Here is a 14,198-nt window from a genome sequence, read left to right on the forward strand (position 1 = left end):
TTAATAGGTGTTAAAATACTGAGAGAATAAAAGGGTCTTCAGCTGGCGATGGAAGGAATACAGTGTAGGCGCCAGCCGGACCTCTCTGGGGAGCTCGTTCCACAGCCGGGGTGCCACAGCAGAAAAGGCCCTGCTGTGCACCCAGGGATTTGGTTTAATTATTATTTATTTTTTAAAGGCAAACATTTATTGAATACTCAATCATAAAGGACAATATTTTTATTCATTTATTTACTGAACATTGTAGACACTGATGCCCCATTCCCGATTCAGCTTGCCTGACTGCCGGAGGGCCGTTACAGTTGGTGGGGATGTGTGGGTGGAGAATGAAGGGACACTCCCCAAGCCCCAGCATAGGTGGGGCTTTGTGGTGATACTGGCCAGAGGAGGGTCATACAAGGTGATATTAGCCTTCAGGGGCCTCTTACTGTTCTTGAAACGTGGCTCCCAGCAGAGAGACATGATTGCTTTAGGCATTAGGGTGTGCCTGGGCACACCCAGCACATCCCTTGCGCACACCTATGGTTAATTCATGGGCCGAAGGTTGGCACTCCTTTAAACTGATCAGTCAAGACATAACATTGCAATTTTTGGAGGACCTTGAAAGGAAGTGGTTGTTGCTGCCATTGTTATTCACAACATCAAGACTCCAGGGGCTGATTTTTGCAAATACTGTTGTCAATGTGGTGCCCCGACTCCTTCGTTTTAGCCAATTTTTGTGGGGTCAATGTGGCAAGATATTAAGCGTTTGGCCTGTTTAGAAAGCATTGTTCTATATAAGCTTCATTTGTCTTCCCCTTCCTGATTGGCTAGGATCAGCCATGTGACCATCGCAGGAAGCACCACTCCGCACTAAATTCACTCCATTTCCCATCCCTACACCCATGATGTCAGGTCATAGCCAAATGCAATTGGCTACAATTGGCACCAAGACCCCCTTTGTTTTTTAAAATACAAATCTAAAAAATATCAGAAGCAACAGTTCTATGGACTGGGGGTGGGGGAATCAACAGAAAAGAGAAAAGCATTGATAAAACCAGGTTGCATTGCACGTTGGAACACCTGGGCAAATAATAATAAAAAAACACTCTTTTTTTCGGGGGCTGGAAAGACTTCAGATAAATATTTATATCTGCATACCACCCAACCCTCTTCCCCCAAAAGCACCCAGGGTGTTATGGATGGGAACGACCCCATTTTACTTGCATAAGAACATTGTGGTGTAGTTAGGGTGAAACAGAATGGCTGTGGGAGAATTCAAACCCTGGTCTCCCCCATTCGAAGTCTAACGTTCTACCCATTGCTGACATCACGCAAGTGGCTACACCACACGGTTTCCCTAAATACACTGCCTTCGGCATTCTTTGATTATTCCGAGGCTAATAACCTCTCTAAAGTGAGGGCCTGATCGCCAATGCCCTCCTCATGACGCCATACGTGTGCGCTGCACATTTCATTCGGGTGTGCATCCTTAAAGGCCCTGATTGGAGCAGTGGGGTACAGGGGCTCCAGAAAGTGTGCTTTCCCATCCTCCTTAAAGCCCCCGATTCGAGCAGTGGAGGGGTGAGAAAGCGGTGGCGGCCCTGGAAACATTAGAGTGTGCACACCCGGCACACCCTGTGTACACCCCTATGACCCTTACCTGGTTGTCTTCTCCAGGTTCCTCCTGCACAACCTTCCTGAGTGTGGTTCGATCTTCAGGCACTGTTCCACCTGCAAGTGGCCCAAAACGGTTCCCTTCTTTCCCTGGGAGAGCAGCCGCTTCTGAGGGTGTTGCCTGTGTGCCGGCCGTGCCGGCAGGAGAGGCGCGCCCATTCGCGGATGCCTCCGCATGCAAGGATCTCACAGGCTTCTCACTGCCGTTGCTGGGCTGGGAGGTGAATTTGGCACCGGAATGGTTAGCGGGAGAGGACAGCTCCGTCCCATGGGCTGGGGAGGTTTGCACGGCATGGGCGGCCCGCGTATCCCTGCGTGAGAGCCGAGAGGTAAGGCAGCTCAACTCGGACGGAGAAGGGCAGCCGCCGTCTTCCAAGAAGGCCAAGGGGATCTGTGCTGGCACCGAATCCACGGACTCGCCATGAAGACACACGGTTCTTACGGATACTTCTCGGCACACCTGGAGGATCCCCAGCTGGGAAATCTCCACCAGGACGCTGCCTGCCGTTGGAGAGGTAACTTCCATCACCTACAGTACGGAGCCAAAAAAGTAACCTGAATTGCCGGCAAAATGGACAAAGCCCAGGGGCCGCTTTCTCTAAGATCCGCCCCAGGTGCGTTGGACAACAATTCCCATCATCCAACAGCCAGCTGTGTCACTCATTCACTCTTATAGCATGCCAAGCCCTGAAGTGTTGGGACATGCAGGAATCCGTTTAAATGAGGGCCGGGTGAGAAATGCGCTCCGGCGAGGGCTTTTCAAAACAGATCGACCCGATAAACAGCTCCCGGACCCGAACGGGGACTTGAACCCGACGTGCGCGCGGAATTCTGTATGTTCCTGAGCTTGCAATGTGTGTCGCTGAGCAAAACGAAATTGGCTCCGACAAGGCGCTTCCATTTGAAAAAGGCGCGAAGAGAAAGGCGCACACTTCCAAAATGCGCACAGGTCGATGAGTTGGTGTGAGCATGTGTCCCAGAACGTGCGCAGTTAAAACGTGCAAAAAAGCCATACATGAGGATGTATCTTATGCAAAGCGTGAATCAATTTCTGTACGGGATCTTTTTTCATAGAATCCTAGAATAGTAGAGTTGGAAGGGGCCTGAAAGGCCATCAAGTCCAACCCCGTGCTCAATGTTTTTGTTTTTTACATACATTTTAAAAATAAATAAATCTCAAGCTTGTGAGGAAATGGGATGAGCTTGATCTAAAACACCTGGACAATCGCGGAGAGATTCAGGCTGGTACCTCTGTGCACCCCACGTTTAGATGTGCAGTGTTCTTAGCTGTAAGTACACTACGCTAAGGATGAAAAGAATAAATGAAGGAGGGAGATTCATTCCCTCAAATTGGAAACTGATTATCTGATTATCTGATGGCAAAGTTGGGATCTAAGGGGGAAATTGCAGTGCTGTGGACCTTCATTCTTCCTGCCCAGCGCCGGGTGAAACTCAAGAGTGAGTCACCCCATGAAGCTGGTTGGTGGGAGAATCAGGACAACTCAAAGGAAGGACTTCTTCTCAGAGCGCGTCGTTAAACTATGGAACTCACTACCACAAGATGCAGTGATGGCCACCAATTTGGACAGCTTTAAAAGGAGGTTGGATAAACCGTTTTGTGAACCGCCCGGAGAGCTCCGGCTATTGGGCAGTATAGAAATGCAATAAATAAATAAATTCCTGTAGAAGAAGGCTATCAAGTCCTGATGGCTATGTGCTGCTTTCAATATCAAATGAACACTAGTTGCTGGGGAACATGGGTGGGAGGGTGCTGTTGCACCGTGTCCTGCTTTGTTGGTCCCTGGCTGACGGCTGGTTGGCCACTGTGGGAACAGAGCGCTGGACTGGATGGGCCCTTGGTCTGATCCAGCATCAGGGCTCTTCTGATGTTCTTATGTTCTAGCATGGGTAGAATTAATGGGTTCTCCCTGATTTCCCTCCAACGGGACCCAGTGGAGACTTGGTACCTTTTGTCCGTCGGCATACACGGCGTAGCCCGTGACCCTCACTCCATTCGACGACCCTTCTGCATCAATAGTGACCGGCAGCCAGCTAATGACCAGAATACCCGGCATGGGGCCAGACTCCACTCGGACATCCAGCGGAGCGTCCGGAGACCCTGGAGAGAGTGGGAGAAGTGTTATGGACGATAGATTGCTTCTGGGCTTTATTGCCGTTTTTAATTTATTTATTGCCTGAATATCTAGGGATCATTTGAGCCGTCGGTTACAGGGGACCCTTGCAGGATCAGACCAGCGGGGGCTGGTGACTCCGACATCAGTGGGGCGGTGAATCTGCTCCGGGTTTCAGTAAAGGAGCTATAAAAGGTGTTTCCGATTGACACAACTCACCCACCGGAGTCTCACAGTATTTTGCAGAAAGATTTATCACAGGTGTATGCTCAATTAGAAAAAGAAGTCCTACTGGCTTGGGCATGCTGAGAATTGCAGGACGTTTTTCTGTCTAAACTACACAGGATCGCACCTTCAATTAATGAACTACTTCCTGTGATTGAAAGACTCAAATCTTATGGAATGTGAATTATTCCCTCTATTATTTTCCATGTACACCTTTGTGTTATTCTTTTAGTTGTAGAGTTGACAGTTTACTTTGAAAATTTAATAAAAAAAACCAATTTATTGTTCTTTTTATTTATTTATTAAAATTTATATACCGCCTCATAGCCGAAGCTCTCTGGGCGGTTTACAAAAGTTAAAGAGTGGACTTTAAAAAAGTATACAAAATTTAAAACCATCCAAAAATATAAAAACAACAGTATAAAACAGTATCCATTTTAAACACAACAGTTCTGGGGTCCGTTAAAAAACAAACAAACTTAGCGTTGTTAAATGCTGTTAAAAGCCTGGGGAAAGAGAAAGGTCTTGACCTGGCGCCGAAAAGATAACAATGTTGGTGCCAGGCGAGTCTCATTGGGGAGATCATTCGATAATTGGGGGGCCACCACTGAAAAGGCCCTCTCCCTTGTTAAAAAGGAACACACACACCCACACCGTCCCCCTCACTGGTTTCAACATTTCCAGACATTTGGTATCTCGACTCACCTGCTGACATCGTTGTGAAGCGGATCTCTGTGGACAACGGTTGCTCTGAACTGTCCGGGGACGGTTCCCAGAACGCCCGCTGAGGCTGGACTTCCACGGCCGCCACGTAGGAAGTGTTCGGGTCCAAGCAACGGAAAGTGTACCAGTAGACGCCCGCCTTGGTCACATTGCGCTCCTGCCCGTTGAGGTACACGGTGTGCAGGAAATTGCTGTTACTGGGCGCCCAGGAAATCTCCGCCGACGTAGCCGTGACGCTGCGCACCTTGAGCTGGCTTGGGGCTAAGGCAAAATCGCCCCCCGCCAGGAACGTGCACCGCAGCCGATCCGAGCTCCCTCTCTCCGAAACACTTTGCACCGAGATCCGGTAGGTGCTGCTTTTTAAGTCCAGCTTTTCGAGCACGGCTTTCGTCTGGCACCCGGCTTTAACGGTTTGCCGGAGCTCAGCGTCCACGTAGACGTCGTAGCTTTGGATGTCCGAGCCGCCGGCCAGCGGGAGAGGGGGATCCCACCCCACCAGGAGTTTTCCACCAAACTGTTTGATCAGAGCCGCTTTTCTGGGGTAAGGCACTGCCGTGAGGACGCCGCCCTCTCGCGGATCTCCTTCCAGCCTCGAGGGTGAGGTGCTGGCGCTGAGCTCCTCCATGGAGTAATCGCTCCTCTCCCCGCTGCTGAGGCTCGTGCTGAGGAAACTCCGTTCGAGGGGCGAACTCCGGGAGAGGTCGTGGGCCTCCGGAGGCAAGAAAGAGACGAGGTCGTCGTCCGAAACGCGCTCCACGAAGTTGGAGGGGACCAGGCCTCTCCGGCCATCCATCAGCTCTCCTGAAGAGGAATACAATCATAGAATCATAGAATAGTAGAGTTGGAAGGGGCCTCTAAGGCCATCCATGAGCTCACCTGAAGAGGAATACAATCATAGAATCATAGAATAGTAGAGTTGGAAGGGGCCTCTAAGGCCATCCATGAGCTCCCCTGAAGAGGAATACAATCATAGAATCATAGAATAGTAGAGTTGGAAGGGGCCGATAAGGCCATCGAGTCCAACCCCCTGCTCAATGCAGGAATCCACCCTAAAGCATCCCTGACAGATGGCTCTTGAAGGCCTCTAGTGTGGGAGAGCCCACAACCTCCCTAGGTATCTGGTTCCATTGTACTGCTCTAACAGTCAGGATGTTTTTCCTGATGTCCAGCCGGAATCTGACTTCCTGTCACTTGAACCCGTTATTCCATGTCCTGCACTCTGGGAGGATCGAGAAGAGATCCTGGCCCTCCTCTGTGTAACAACCGTTCAAGTTGTCATTTGTATGCATGTAGCACCTGGTGAAAGTCCCTCTTCTTCACAACAGTTAAAGCTGCAGGAGCCCTGCCTTTTTTTGTATCTGGTCAAGAGGGCAGGGCCTCACTGCCCCGGGGTGTTCCGCACCTTCAAAGAAGCCGTCCTCGTCCATTTCTCCGTAGACATAAATGTACTCGCCAGCTGTCAGTGGCAGTTCAGCCTCGGGGTTCTCATTTGGGCCGTCGAAAGGGTTGTAGCTGAAACAGAGACCAGAAGAACCATTTCAACACCGAAAGGTCAAGGGTGACGTGAGCCAGCCAACGGGCGGCAGCATCCAGATTCTGAAGTTGGCAAGACGTGGGAACCCTTCCACACGTGATGCTCTTGCAGGGACGAAAGAGGTCCGCATAGCTTAATTCTCAGGATGGAGGAGAAGGATGCTTCCCATCCTGTTTGCTCCTCTAAATTCCCTCCTTCTGGAATTCCATTTCAAATCTCTCCACATCACTGCTACGCAGCTGTGCGCTAATGAAACACACTGCAAGGAAACAACCTTGACGGGATCAGACATATCACTGCATCCAAATTCCTGTCGTGTTGTTTTACCAATGTTTGTGCACCGGTAAAACAGCACACGTTAAGAGCCTTGTGACAACTGGCACACCGTGATTGCTTCTTTGCAGTGTTTTATCGGGGCGTGGTCCCCTGACATCAGAGCCAGCTGCCAACACTGAAAGGGAGAAAAAACGCCAGTGAATTTATGTCCCTGTGGTATGATAGGGCAATTTGTCCATCGCCCCCTCTGCATTTCAGTCTAGGTAATCCACACGGCAGCAGGCCAATAAGCCAGGAGAGAGAGCAAAGAGCCTTAGATGTCTCAAGAAAGTGAACCAAACTACATATTGCAAAAGATGGAAGATGCCTTCGGAGTCACTGGCCAATAGGCCCTGAGCAGAAATGCCATGGATGTGGCAACAGGGTGGCCGTCAGGAGGAAGCACAACCAATCAACTACTTGGGGCAACTCTACACCACCTAACTTCCTGTCTTGAATGGCAGAGGCCCCCAGAAAAGGGAAGGGGGTCGAGATCCCAAGCTTGCCAATTCCAACGGCCACGGCGATCCTACCTGTATCGCGCTAAGAAGACCCGGAGCTTCACTGGGCCATGGTGCTCCGACTCCGGGATCAGCGAGATGCTGTCGATATCCAGTTCTTCCATCTCACTAGCTGTGTCCATCTATGGAAAGGCAGAAGACGAAGAAAGAAGGAGACTCCTGCTATCAGAGGGATGGACTGAGAAAGCTACCATGTCTGCCAATTCATATCAGCGGAAGCTGGTTTCAGGCAGCTGGCTTGGGTCGACTCAGCCTTCCATCCTCCCGAGGTCGGTAAAATGAGTACCCAGTTAGCTGGGGGAAAAGTAATAACGGCCAGGGAAGGCAACGGCGAACCACCCCGCTATAAGGCCTGCCAAGAAAACGTCAGCGAAAGCTGGCGTCCCTCCAAGAGTCAGTGATGACTCAGTGCTTGCACGAGAGGTTCCTTTCCTTTCTTCCAGTCTGCTCACATTTCAGGAATGACACCAATGGCTACTGGGGAAAGGGACTTCTCTGTGGTGGTACCCAACTTTCTGGTACTCTCTCTGTACACATATTCTTTTTTCTGGAACCATCTTTATTATCATCTAGAGATGCCAGCCTAAACTCACCCCCATGTTACTGTATATTAATACTGTATACTGAATAAATAGATAATATATTGAATAAGATAGATAGGTAAGTTTTTCTTTCTGGGAATGCCCACTGGAACAAACACATTTTCAGTACGTGCTAAAAGCTCAGAAGCATGGGAGCCTGTGTGGACACTATGATGCTATTCTGGCCCTATTCTGAACCATCACAAAATTTTACTTGCAGCCAATTAATTCATCAATGAAACCTAAATAAATGTGCATGTTATCCAAAGCTCACTAGAGGGACCTTGGTGAAGCTACGGAAGGAAGCGTGAAATGACAATAAACAGAAGCCGGGGTAGAATCTTCTCTTCGAATTCCATATTACAGTCACACACCAGAACCAAAAGAGCCCCGTCACCAGTGTGTTCGTAACTCTCACTACCACCAATTCAACTTTGTGTTCCTTGGCTAGCATTGGCCCACACTGATTAACTAACTACTTAGCAACTATATGGATTCAATTTTGCATGTCTATTGGCAACGCAGGACACTTTAGCTGTCAAAAGTACTCATGCTGCCATCTACCTGTAGGACTTCAGAGCAGAACCAGCATTTTGGTATATGTGAAGAAATACACTTTACCATCTAAAGGAAACACCACCACCCCAGAGTCTAAAAACACATCATTGTTTCACGGCAATCGGACCTCTTTGTCCTTTTCTCTGCTCCAAGCTAACACAGCAGCTCTTCTGAAATCTACTGCTTTGATCCATTGTTTGTAAACAAGAGGCTGGTTTCTTTGTTGGGGAGAACGCCCACTGTGCATGCTCTGAGCCACTGCGCCCTTAAGTCCTTTTCTCTCAGGGGGTGGGTGGGAGAAAACACTCTGCACATGTTTAGAGGCACCATGCCGGTCTTCTTGAAATCCAAAGCTAGCCATCCTATCTCATGCCCAGGACTAACCTCAGGGGTGGGGCAGGATTTGGGGCTGTTATGCGTGGACTCGGATCTTGAAGAGCTGGACTGAGACTCCAGTTTCTTGACTGGTTTTTTGGAGGCCACCAGAGGGATGCTGGCATCTGGACTTCTGGCCACGGCAGACGCCACCGGATAGGGGAGCCGGAGGGCGGCCGGGGGGCGCCCTTCCGCCTCTTCTTCATCTTGAACTTTCCTGTTGCACCGAGGAGACACAGGGACAATTTCTGGATCTGAAACCAAACGTTGTGCATTACGCCAGGCGGAGAGGCCGAGCAACGTGGGAGAGGCAAACAGGACGTCCTGCAAACCAGCAACGACAGGCTATCATTGTGGGTGGGTGTGGTTTTAAAATCTCTTCACTGGCTGCCGATTAGTTTCTGGGCGAAGTCTAAAGTGTTGGTTATCACCTTTAAAGCCCTACATGGTTTGGGCCCAGGCTACCTGCGGGGTCGCCTTCTCCCGTACAATCCGCCCCGCACACTCAGGTCCTCTGGGAAGAATCCACTTCAGCTAGCAAAAACTAAATTAACCACTGTTACCCAGAGGACCTTCTCTTCTGCTGCTCCCAGACTGTGGAACGGCCTGCCGGAGGAGATTCGCCAACTTAACCGTCTTTTAGCATTCAAGAAAGCTATCAAGACTGATCTCTTCCGGCAGGCCTATCCAGTGGAATTTTTGGATGCTTTTAGTATGTTTTTAGGAAGTTTTAACAATGTATACTGTGTTTTGATTCATATTTTATGTATTTTATACTTGCTGTTGCTCACCACCTCGATCAGAATGGAGAGGCACGTTAGAAATAAAATTATTATTACCGTATTTCTTCGATTGTAAGACGCCATCGATTGTAAGATGCACACTAATTTCAGTACCACCAACAGAAAAAAGCTTTGATTCTAAGAATAATAATTGCACCTGCGATTCTAAGATGCACCCCGTTTTTAGAGATGTTTATATTGGGGGGAAAGTGTGTCTTAGAATTGAAGAAATACGATATTATTATTATTATTATTTCTGTTTCCCTGGGAGAAAATCTTTTAAAACTAGCAAATGGTTGTGCATCAGAGACAATTGAATTTGTGGAGTGTTCGTCACTGCTCACATTTAGCAAGATCCCCCTGCCTTTAAAATAGTAGTAGTAGTAGTAGTAGTAGTAGTAATAATAATAATAATAATAATAATAATAATAATAATAATAAATCAACAATGCAGGGGGGATAGGTACGGTGTCGAAGATACGCTCCTGTGCATCCATCTATTTGTGTTAAAAAAAATACACACGGTCAATGCCAAAACATGCCGATAACCAATCAAAAAATGTGCTGAAAATGGCGGATGTCCACTCCCTCACACCTCCGAGACTGCAGGATATGCCCCTGACAGTGGGTTGGCAGTTCTCTGAGCCAACAGCAACGCCAAAAATCAAGAGCTTTGGGAAGGGCCCCCCCACCAGCCACAGACTTCAGGATTGTAGCCAGAGAGACGGAGAAGCTGCTACAACTCCAGTCAGTGATATTCTGGGGAAACTGAGTGGCCCACCCAAGATCGCTGCAGGAGTAGGTGAACGTCATGTGGCCCGGTAGGGACAACTTCGATATGACCCCTGGATAAACGGCTGGCGTAGACACGGCCCAAGAAAAGGGAAGAGAGAATGAAGAGAGACTTCCTCTCCCCCCACACACACCCCGTAGTCACCTTTCTCCTTGAAGCTGTCCAGGAGTGGTGGAGACATCCGGCAGGCGGCGAAGGCGACCTCTGAAGTCACCAAGGATGGAGGACAGCAGGAGGAGGATGGAGGAGCCGCCTTCCCCGCGTGGAGGTGGAACCGTCTGAGCTCTTGGGAGAGGAATTTGAACTGCTCTGTGTGGCTCTGGCATTGATCTTCCAGCTCTCGCACCCGGGCCTAAATCGTGGGGAAAGAGAATGAGCGGTGCGTGGGGAGAGAAGGCTTTTGGGCAGGGCGTTAAGTGCCCATCGTACCCGCCTATGGACTCCGGGAGAACTGGATTTGGGCCGCCTGTCTTAGAGATATAAGTAAGAAATGGGGGGCAACTTTGGAGGGGGATTGCAGCTGGAAAGGAAAGGGGAAGGTCTCTCCTTCCCCCAACCCAAAACCAGAAGAGGATGTCCCCTGCATTGGCAATGAAACGGCGGAGACTTTTCCCATCAGTTTGCAATGACCTGGGTCAGGGTGTAAATGCATGGATGATTTGATTTTCTTTGTTGGCCTCCTGAGAAATTTAAATCAATCCTGGTCATTTTCCACATTTGGATATAGAGCTATAAAGGAGCATATTTTATGCAGATTTGCACCCTCCAGGGCCTGGGACCAGAATCTTTTAAGGGTCATAGAATCATAGAATCATAGAATCATAGAATAGCAGAGTTGGAAGGGGCCTACAAGGCCATCGAGTCCAACCCCCTGCTCAATGCAGGAATCCACCCTAAAGCATCCCTGACGGATGGCTGTCCAGCTGCCTCTTGAAGGCCTCTAGTGTGGGAGAGACCACCACTTCTCTAGGTAACTGGTCCCATTGTCGTACTGCTCTAACAGTCAGGACGTTTTTCCTGATGTCCAGCTGGAATCTGGCTTCCTGTAACTTGAGCCCGTTATTCCGTGTCCTGCACTCTGGGAGGTGTCTAACAACACCCCTGGATGTAAGGGTGTATATAAAGACTATTTTGTGAGGTGTAGATTCCATTTCTAGTTGCAGCTACAAACTGAACAGACTATGAGTGGCAATTATTAAAATAAAGAAGGTGATGCCGTCATACCCTCAAATCTTTCCCCATATAACCACATCCACATCACACTGGAACTATCCTAAAGAACACAGGCACAACAACTCCATTTCTGCGCGCCACAGAGAGCAAGAGCAAACCAGAGGAGCAGGGCCGGCGGAAGCGTGTATAATAGAGCGAGGTAGGTCGCTCAAGTAAGCAAGCCCATTTACGTGTCCTGAAAAATACCTCCAGGACCACCAGACAATTGGAACCAGGAGCCAACTTCCTTTCTGGGCACTAAACAAACCATGGAAAGATTCTCCTGAAAACGTATTTGCTGACGAAAGCCTCCCCTGTCTTTTCATGCGGCTGGTCCATTTCACGGTCTTTTATTATTTTCTTCGTTTATTATTTTCTTCGTTCATTTCCAAAAGTGGAAATGTTTTAATGTTGTTTTTATATACGTACTTTAATCGTAATTTTAAAGATGTTTTGTATGCTTATAGGGCTGTCTATATTAAACAGTATAAAAGTATTGAAAGGGAAAGGAACCTCTCGTGCAAGCACTAAGTCATTACTGACTCTTGGAGGGACGCTAGCTTTCGCTGACATTTTCTTGGCAGGCCTTATAGCGGGGTGGTTTGCCATTGCCTTCCCCGGCCGTGATTGCCTTTCCCCCAGCTAACTGGGTACTCATTTTACTGACCTCGGGAGGATGGAAGGCTGAGTCGACCCGAGCCGGCTGCCTGAAACCAGCTTCCGCTGGGATCGAACTCAGGCCGTGGGGAGAGTTTCGGCTGCAGCAACTGCTGCTTTACCGCTAACAAAACAATGTGATGAGCATCTATTCCGCTCCTTCACCCGAGTCACTTAGAAAGGCGACAGATGATGCTGGGCCCAATGGCAGAATCGCGCAGTTCCCACGGGCCCCTTCTTTCTGGGGTGCAGTGGAGACATTGGCGAGCGCTTTGCCATTTTCAATGTTTTAATATTGGAATATGTTTAATAAACTTTTAACTTTTGTATAGCTCTATTTATAGGTTTTTAATGTAGATGCTTTAAATTTTGTGATCTCACCTTGAGGCCCAGCATTGGGCAAAAGGCGGGATGATTAATAATAATAATAATAATAATAATAATAATAATAATAATAATAATAATAATATACAGCCCTTCAACTGGCTTGCTACAAATCCACTGAATGGTAGCATCTATCACAGCTAAATAGCAGTTAGATTTGCCTTTATTTTCTCTGCCATCTGAGTTCCTTTCATATTAGCTAGCAATTGCCTAGGCAGGTCTGTTCATTTTCTATGTCGTTTCGGAGGCCCCATGGGAGAGATCTCCAAGTTTTAATCCGGGCTGCCTGAGACTTGAATTCTAGAGAAGATGCCAGCATAAGGCCTAGTTTTCATATTTCTAAGGGAAATATTTCTCCCTCCTGTTTACTGCTCTTTGTTGCATCCAGCCTGAGGAGGAACCCTGTGTGATTTGGAAGCTTGCTCTTGTTCAGAGGGGCTGCAGTTTTGATCGAGTTTGGAACTGAGATTCGAATATAAACCCTTACGGCAGCCTTCCCCAACCTGGGGCCCTTCAGATGTGTCGGACTACAACTCCCATTAACTCCAGTCAGCATGGCCAGTGGCCATGCTAGGAGTTGTAGATCAGTGGCCATGCTGGCTGGGGTGATGGGAGTTGTAATCCAGTGGCCACACTGGCTGGTGATGGTGGGAGTTGCAGTCCAGTTGGCCACACTATCTAGGGATGATGGGAGTTGTAGTCCAGTGGCCATGCTGTCTGGGATGATGGGAGGTGTAGTCTAGTGGCCACACTGCCTGGGGATGATGGGAATTATAGAGCAGTGGCTATGCTGGCTGGGGATAATGGGACTTGCAATCCAATACATCTGGAGGGCGCCAAGTTGGGGAAGACTGCCTCAATGAAATTCAGTTTCCCCCCTCCAATTCTTCCCTCCCACAAACTCCATTTTTTTTTTGGAAATTTGGCTTTGCTCTTTTCCAAACTCCTTCTTGGAGGCAGCCAGGACTTTGGGTGGAGGATGGGACATGTGATGGAGGAGGACATTTCCTGGGCATAATGGAATGAGTAGTACCTGCATACAGTCCAAGGAATCCTGTCAGGAAATGTGATGGGTTGGGGATGGAAATGAACAGAGAGAGAGAGAGAGAGAGAGAGAGAGAGAGAAATGTCAACCACCCGTCATCGCATCCCTGAACCTGACCTCAACTCCAGGGGCAGAGAAGCCATTTGGAAATGGGGTGCTTGGCCAAAGCACCTGCTTTCTGACTGGGATCCGGAGACGAGAGCTCTCGCGTTCTGCGCTTTTGACAAACTTCCTGGAGCTGGGCTGGTGCCTATTTTCCCAACGGCCAGCAAGTTGCTGTTTAAACCGTACGTCTTGCGACGCTTCTGCTCTGTGCCAAGATTCCTGGTTTGGTCTCAGAAGCTGCACCCTGTCTTTCTTTCCTACCAGGGTGGCCCTTGGTCTGGCCTGGTCTCCTTGGGTTCTCTTCCTGCCTTACCTCCAAGAGCTGAACGGCTCCTTCGTGGTCTCTCCTCGCTTCAGCTTGGGCCTGGGTCAGGGAGGAAAGAAAGGGTTAAGAGGTGCTGACCCGAATTCTAGCGAGCAATCGATTCAACGCTGCAGAGGGGCACGGTGCTGCACGGACAGGCAGAAAGTAGATCACGGCCGATTGGTCATAATCGTACAGTAGGAAGGGACCCCGGGAGATCATTCAGTCCAACCTCTTTGTGGCAAGGGTTTCCAACTCCCTGACTCTAACAACAGCAGGAACAAAAACACTTCCCC

At 48.9% G+C, this 14,198-nt stretch overlaps 1 protein-coding gene across 1 annotated transcript in view; it reads right to left on the reverse strand.

Annotated features, from left to right (window-relative positions):
• Nucleotides 1-14,198, reverse strand: part of TSPOAP1 (TSPO associated protein 1) — a 48,621-nt gene that overhangs the window by 15,269 nt on the left and 19,154 nt on the right. Inside the window, exons 12-20 of the mRNA XM_063146809.1 lie at nucleotides 13,912-13,962; nucleotides 13,482-13,502; nucleotides 10,340-10,547; nucleotides 8,630-8,874; nucleotides 7,119-7,228; nucleotides 6,139-6,248; nucleotides 4,719-5,537; nucleotides 3,624-3,775; nucleotides 1,643-2,185 (exon numbers count right to left, since the gene is read on the reverse strand). Of these exons, the coding sequence (XP_063002879.1) occupies nucleotides 1,643-2,185; nucleotides 3,624-3,775; nucleotides 4,719-5,537; nucleotides 6,139-6,248; nucleotides 7,119-7,228; nucleotides 8,630-8,874; nucleotides 10,340-10,547; nucleotides 13,482-13,502; nucleotides 13,912-13,962 (2,259 nt within the window). The remainder of the gene's footprint in view (nucleotides 1-1,642; nucleotides 2,186-3,623; nucleotides 3,776-4,718; nucleotides 5,538-6,138; nucleotides 6,249-7,118; nucleotides 7,229-8,629; nucleotides 8,875-10,339; nucleotides 10,548-13,481; nucleotides 13,503-13,911; nucleotides 13,963-14,198) is intronic.

Source organism: Elgaria multicarinata, chromosome 22 (genome assembly GCF_023053635.1).
Source record: "Elgaria multicarinata webbii isolate HBS135686 ecotype San Diego chromosome 22, rElgMul1.1.pri, whole genome shotgun sequence".
NCBI lineage: Eukaryota > Metazoa > Chordata > Lepidosauria > Squamata > Anguidae > Elgaria > Elgaria multicarinata.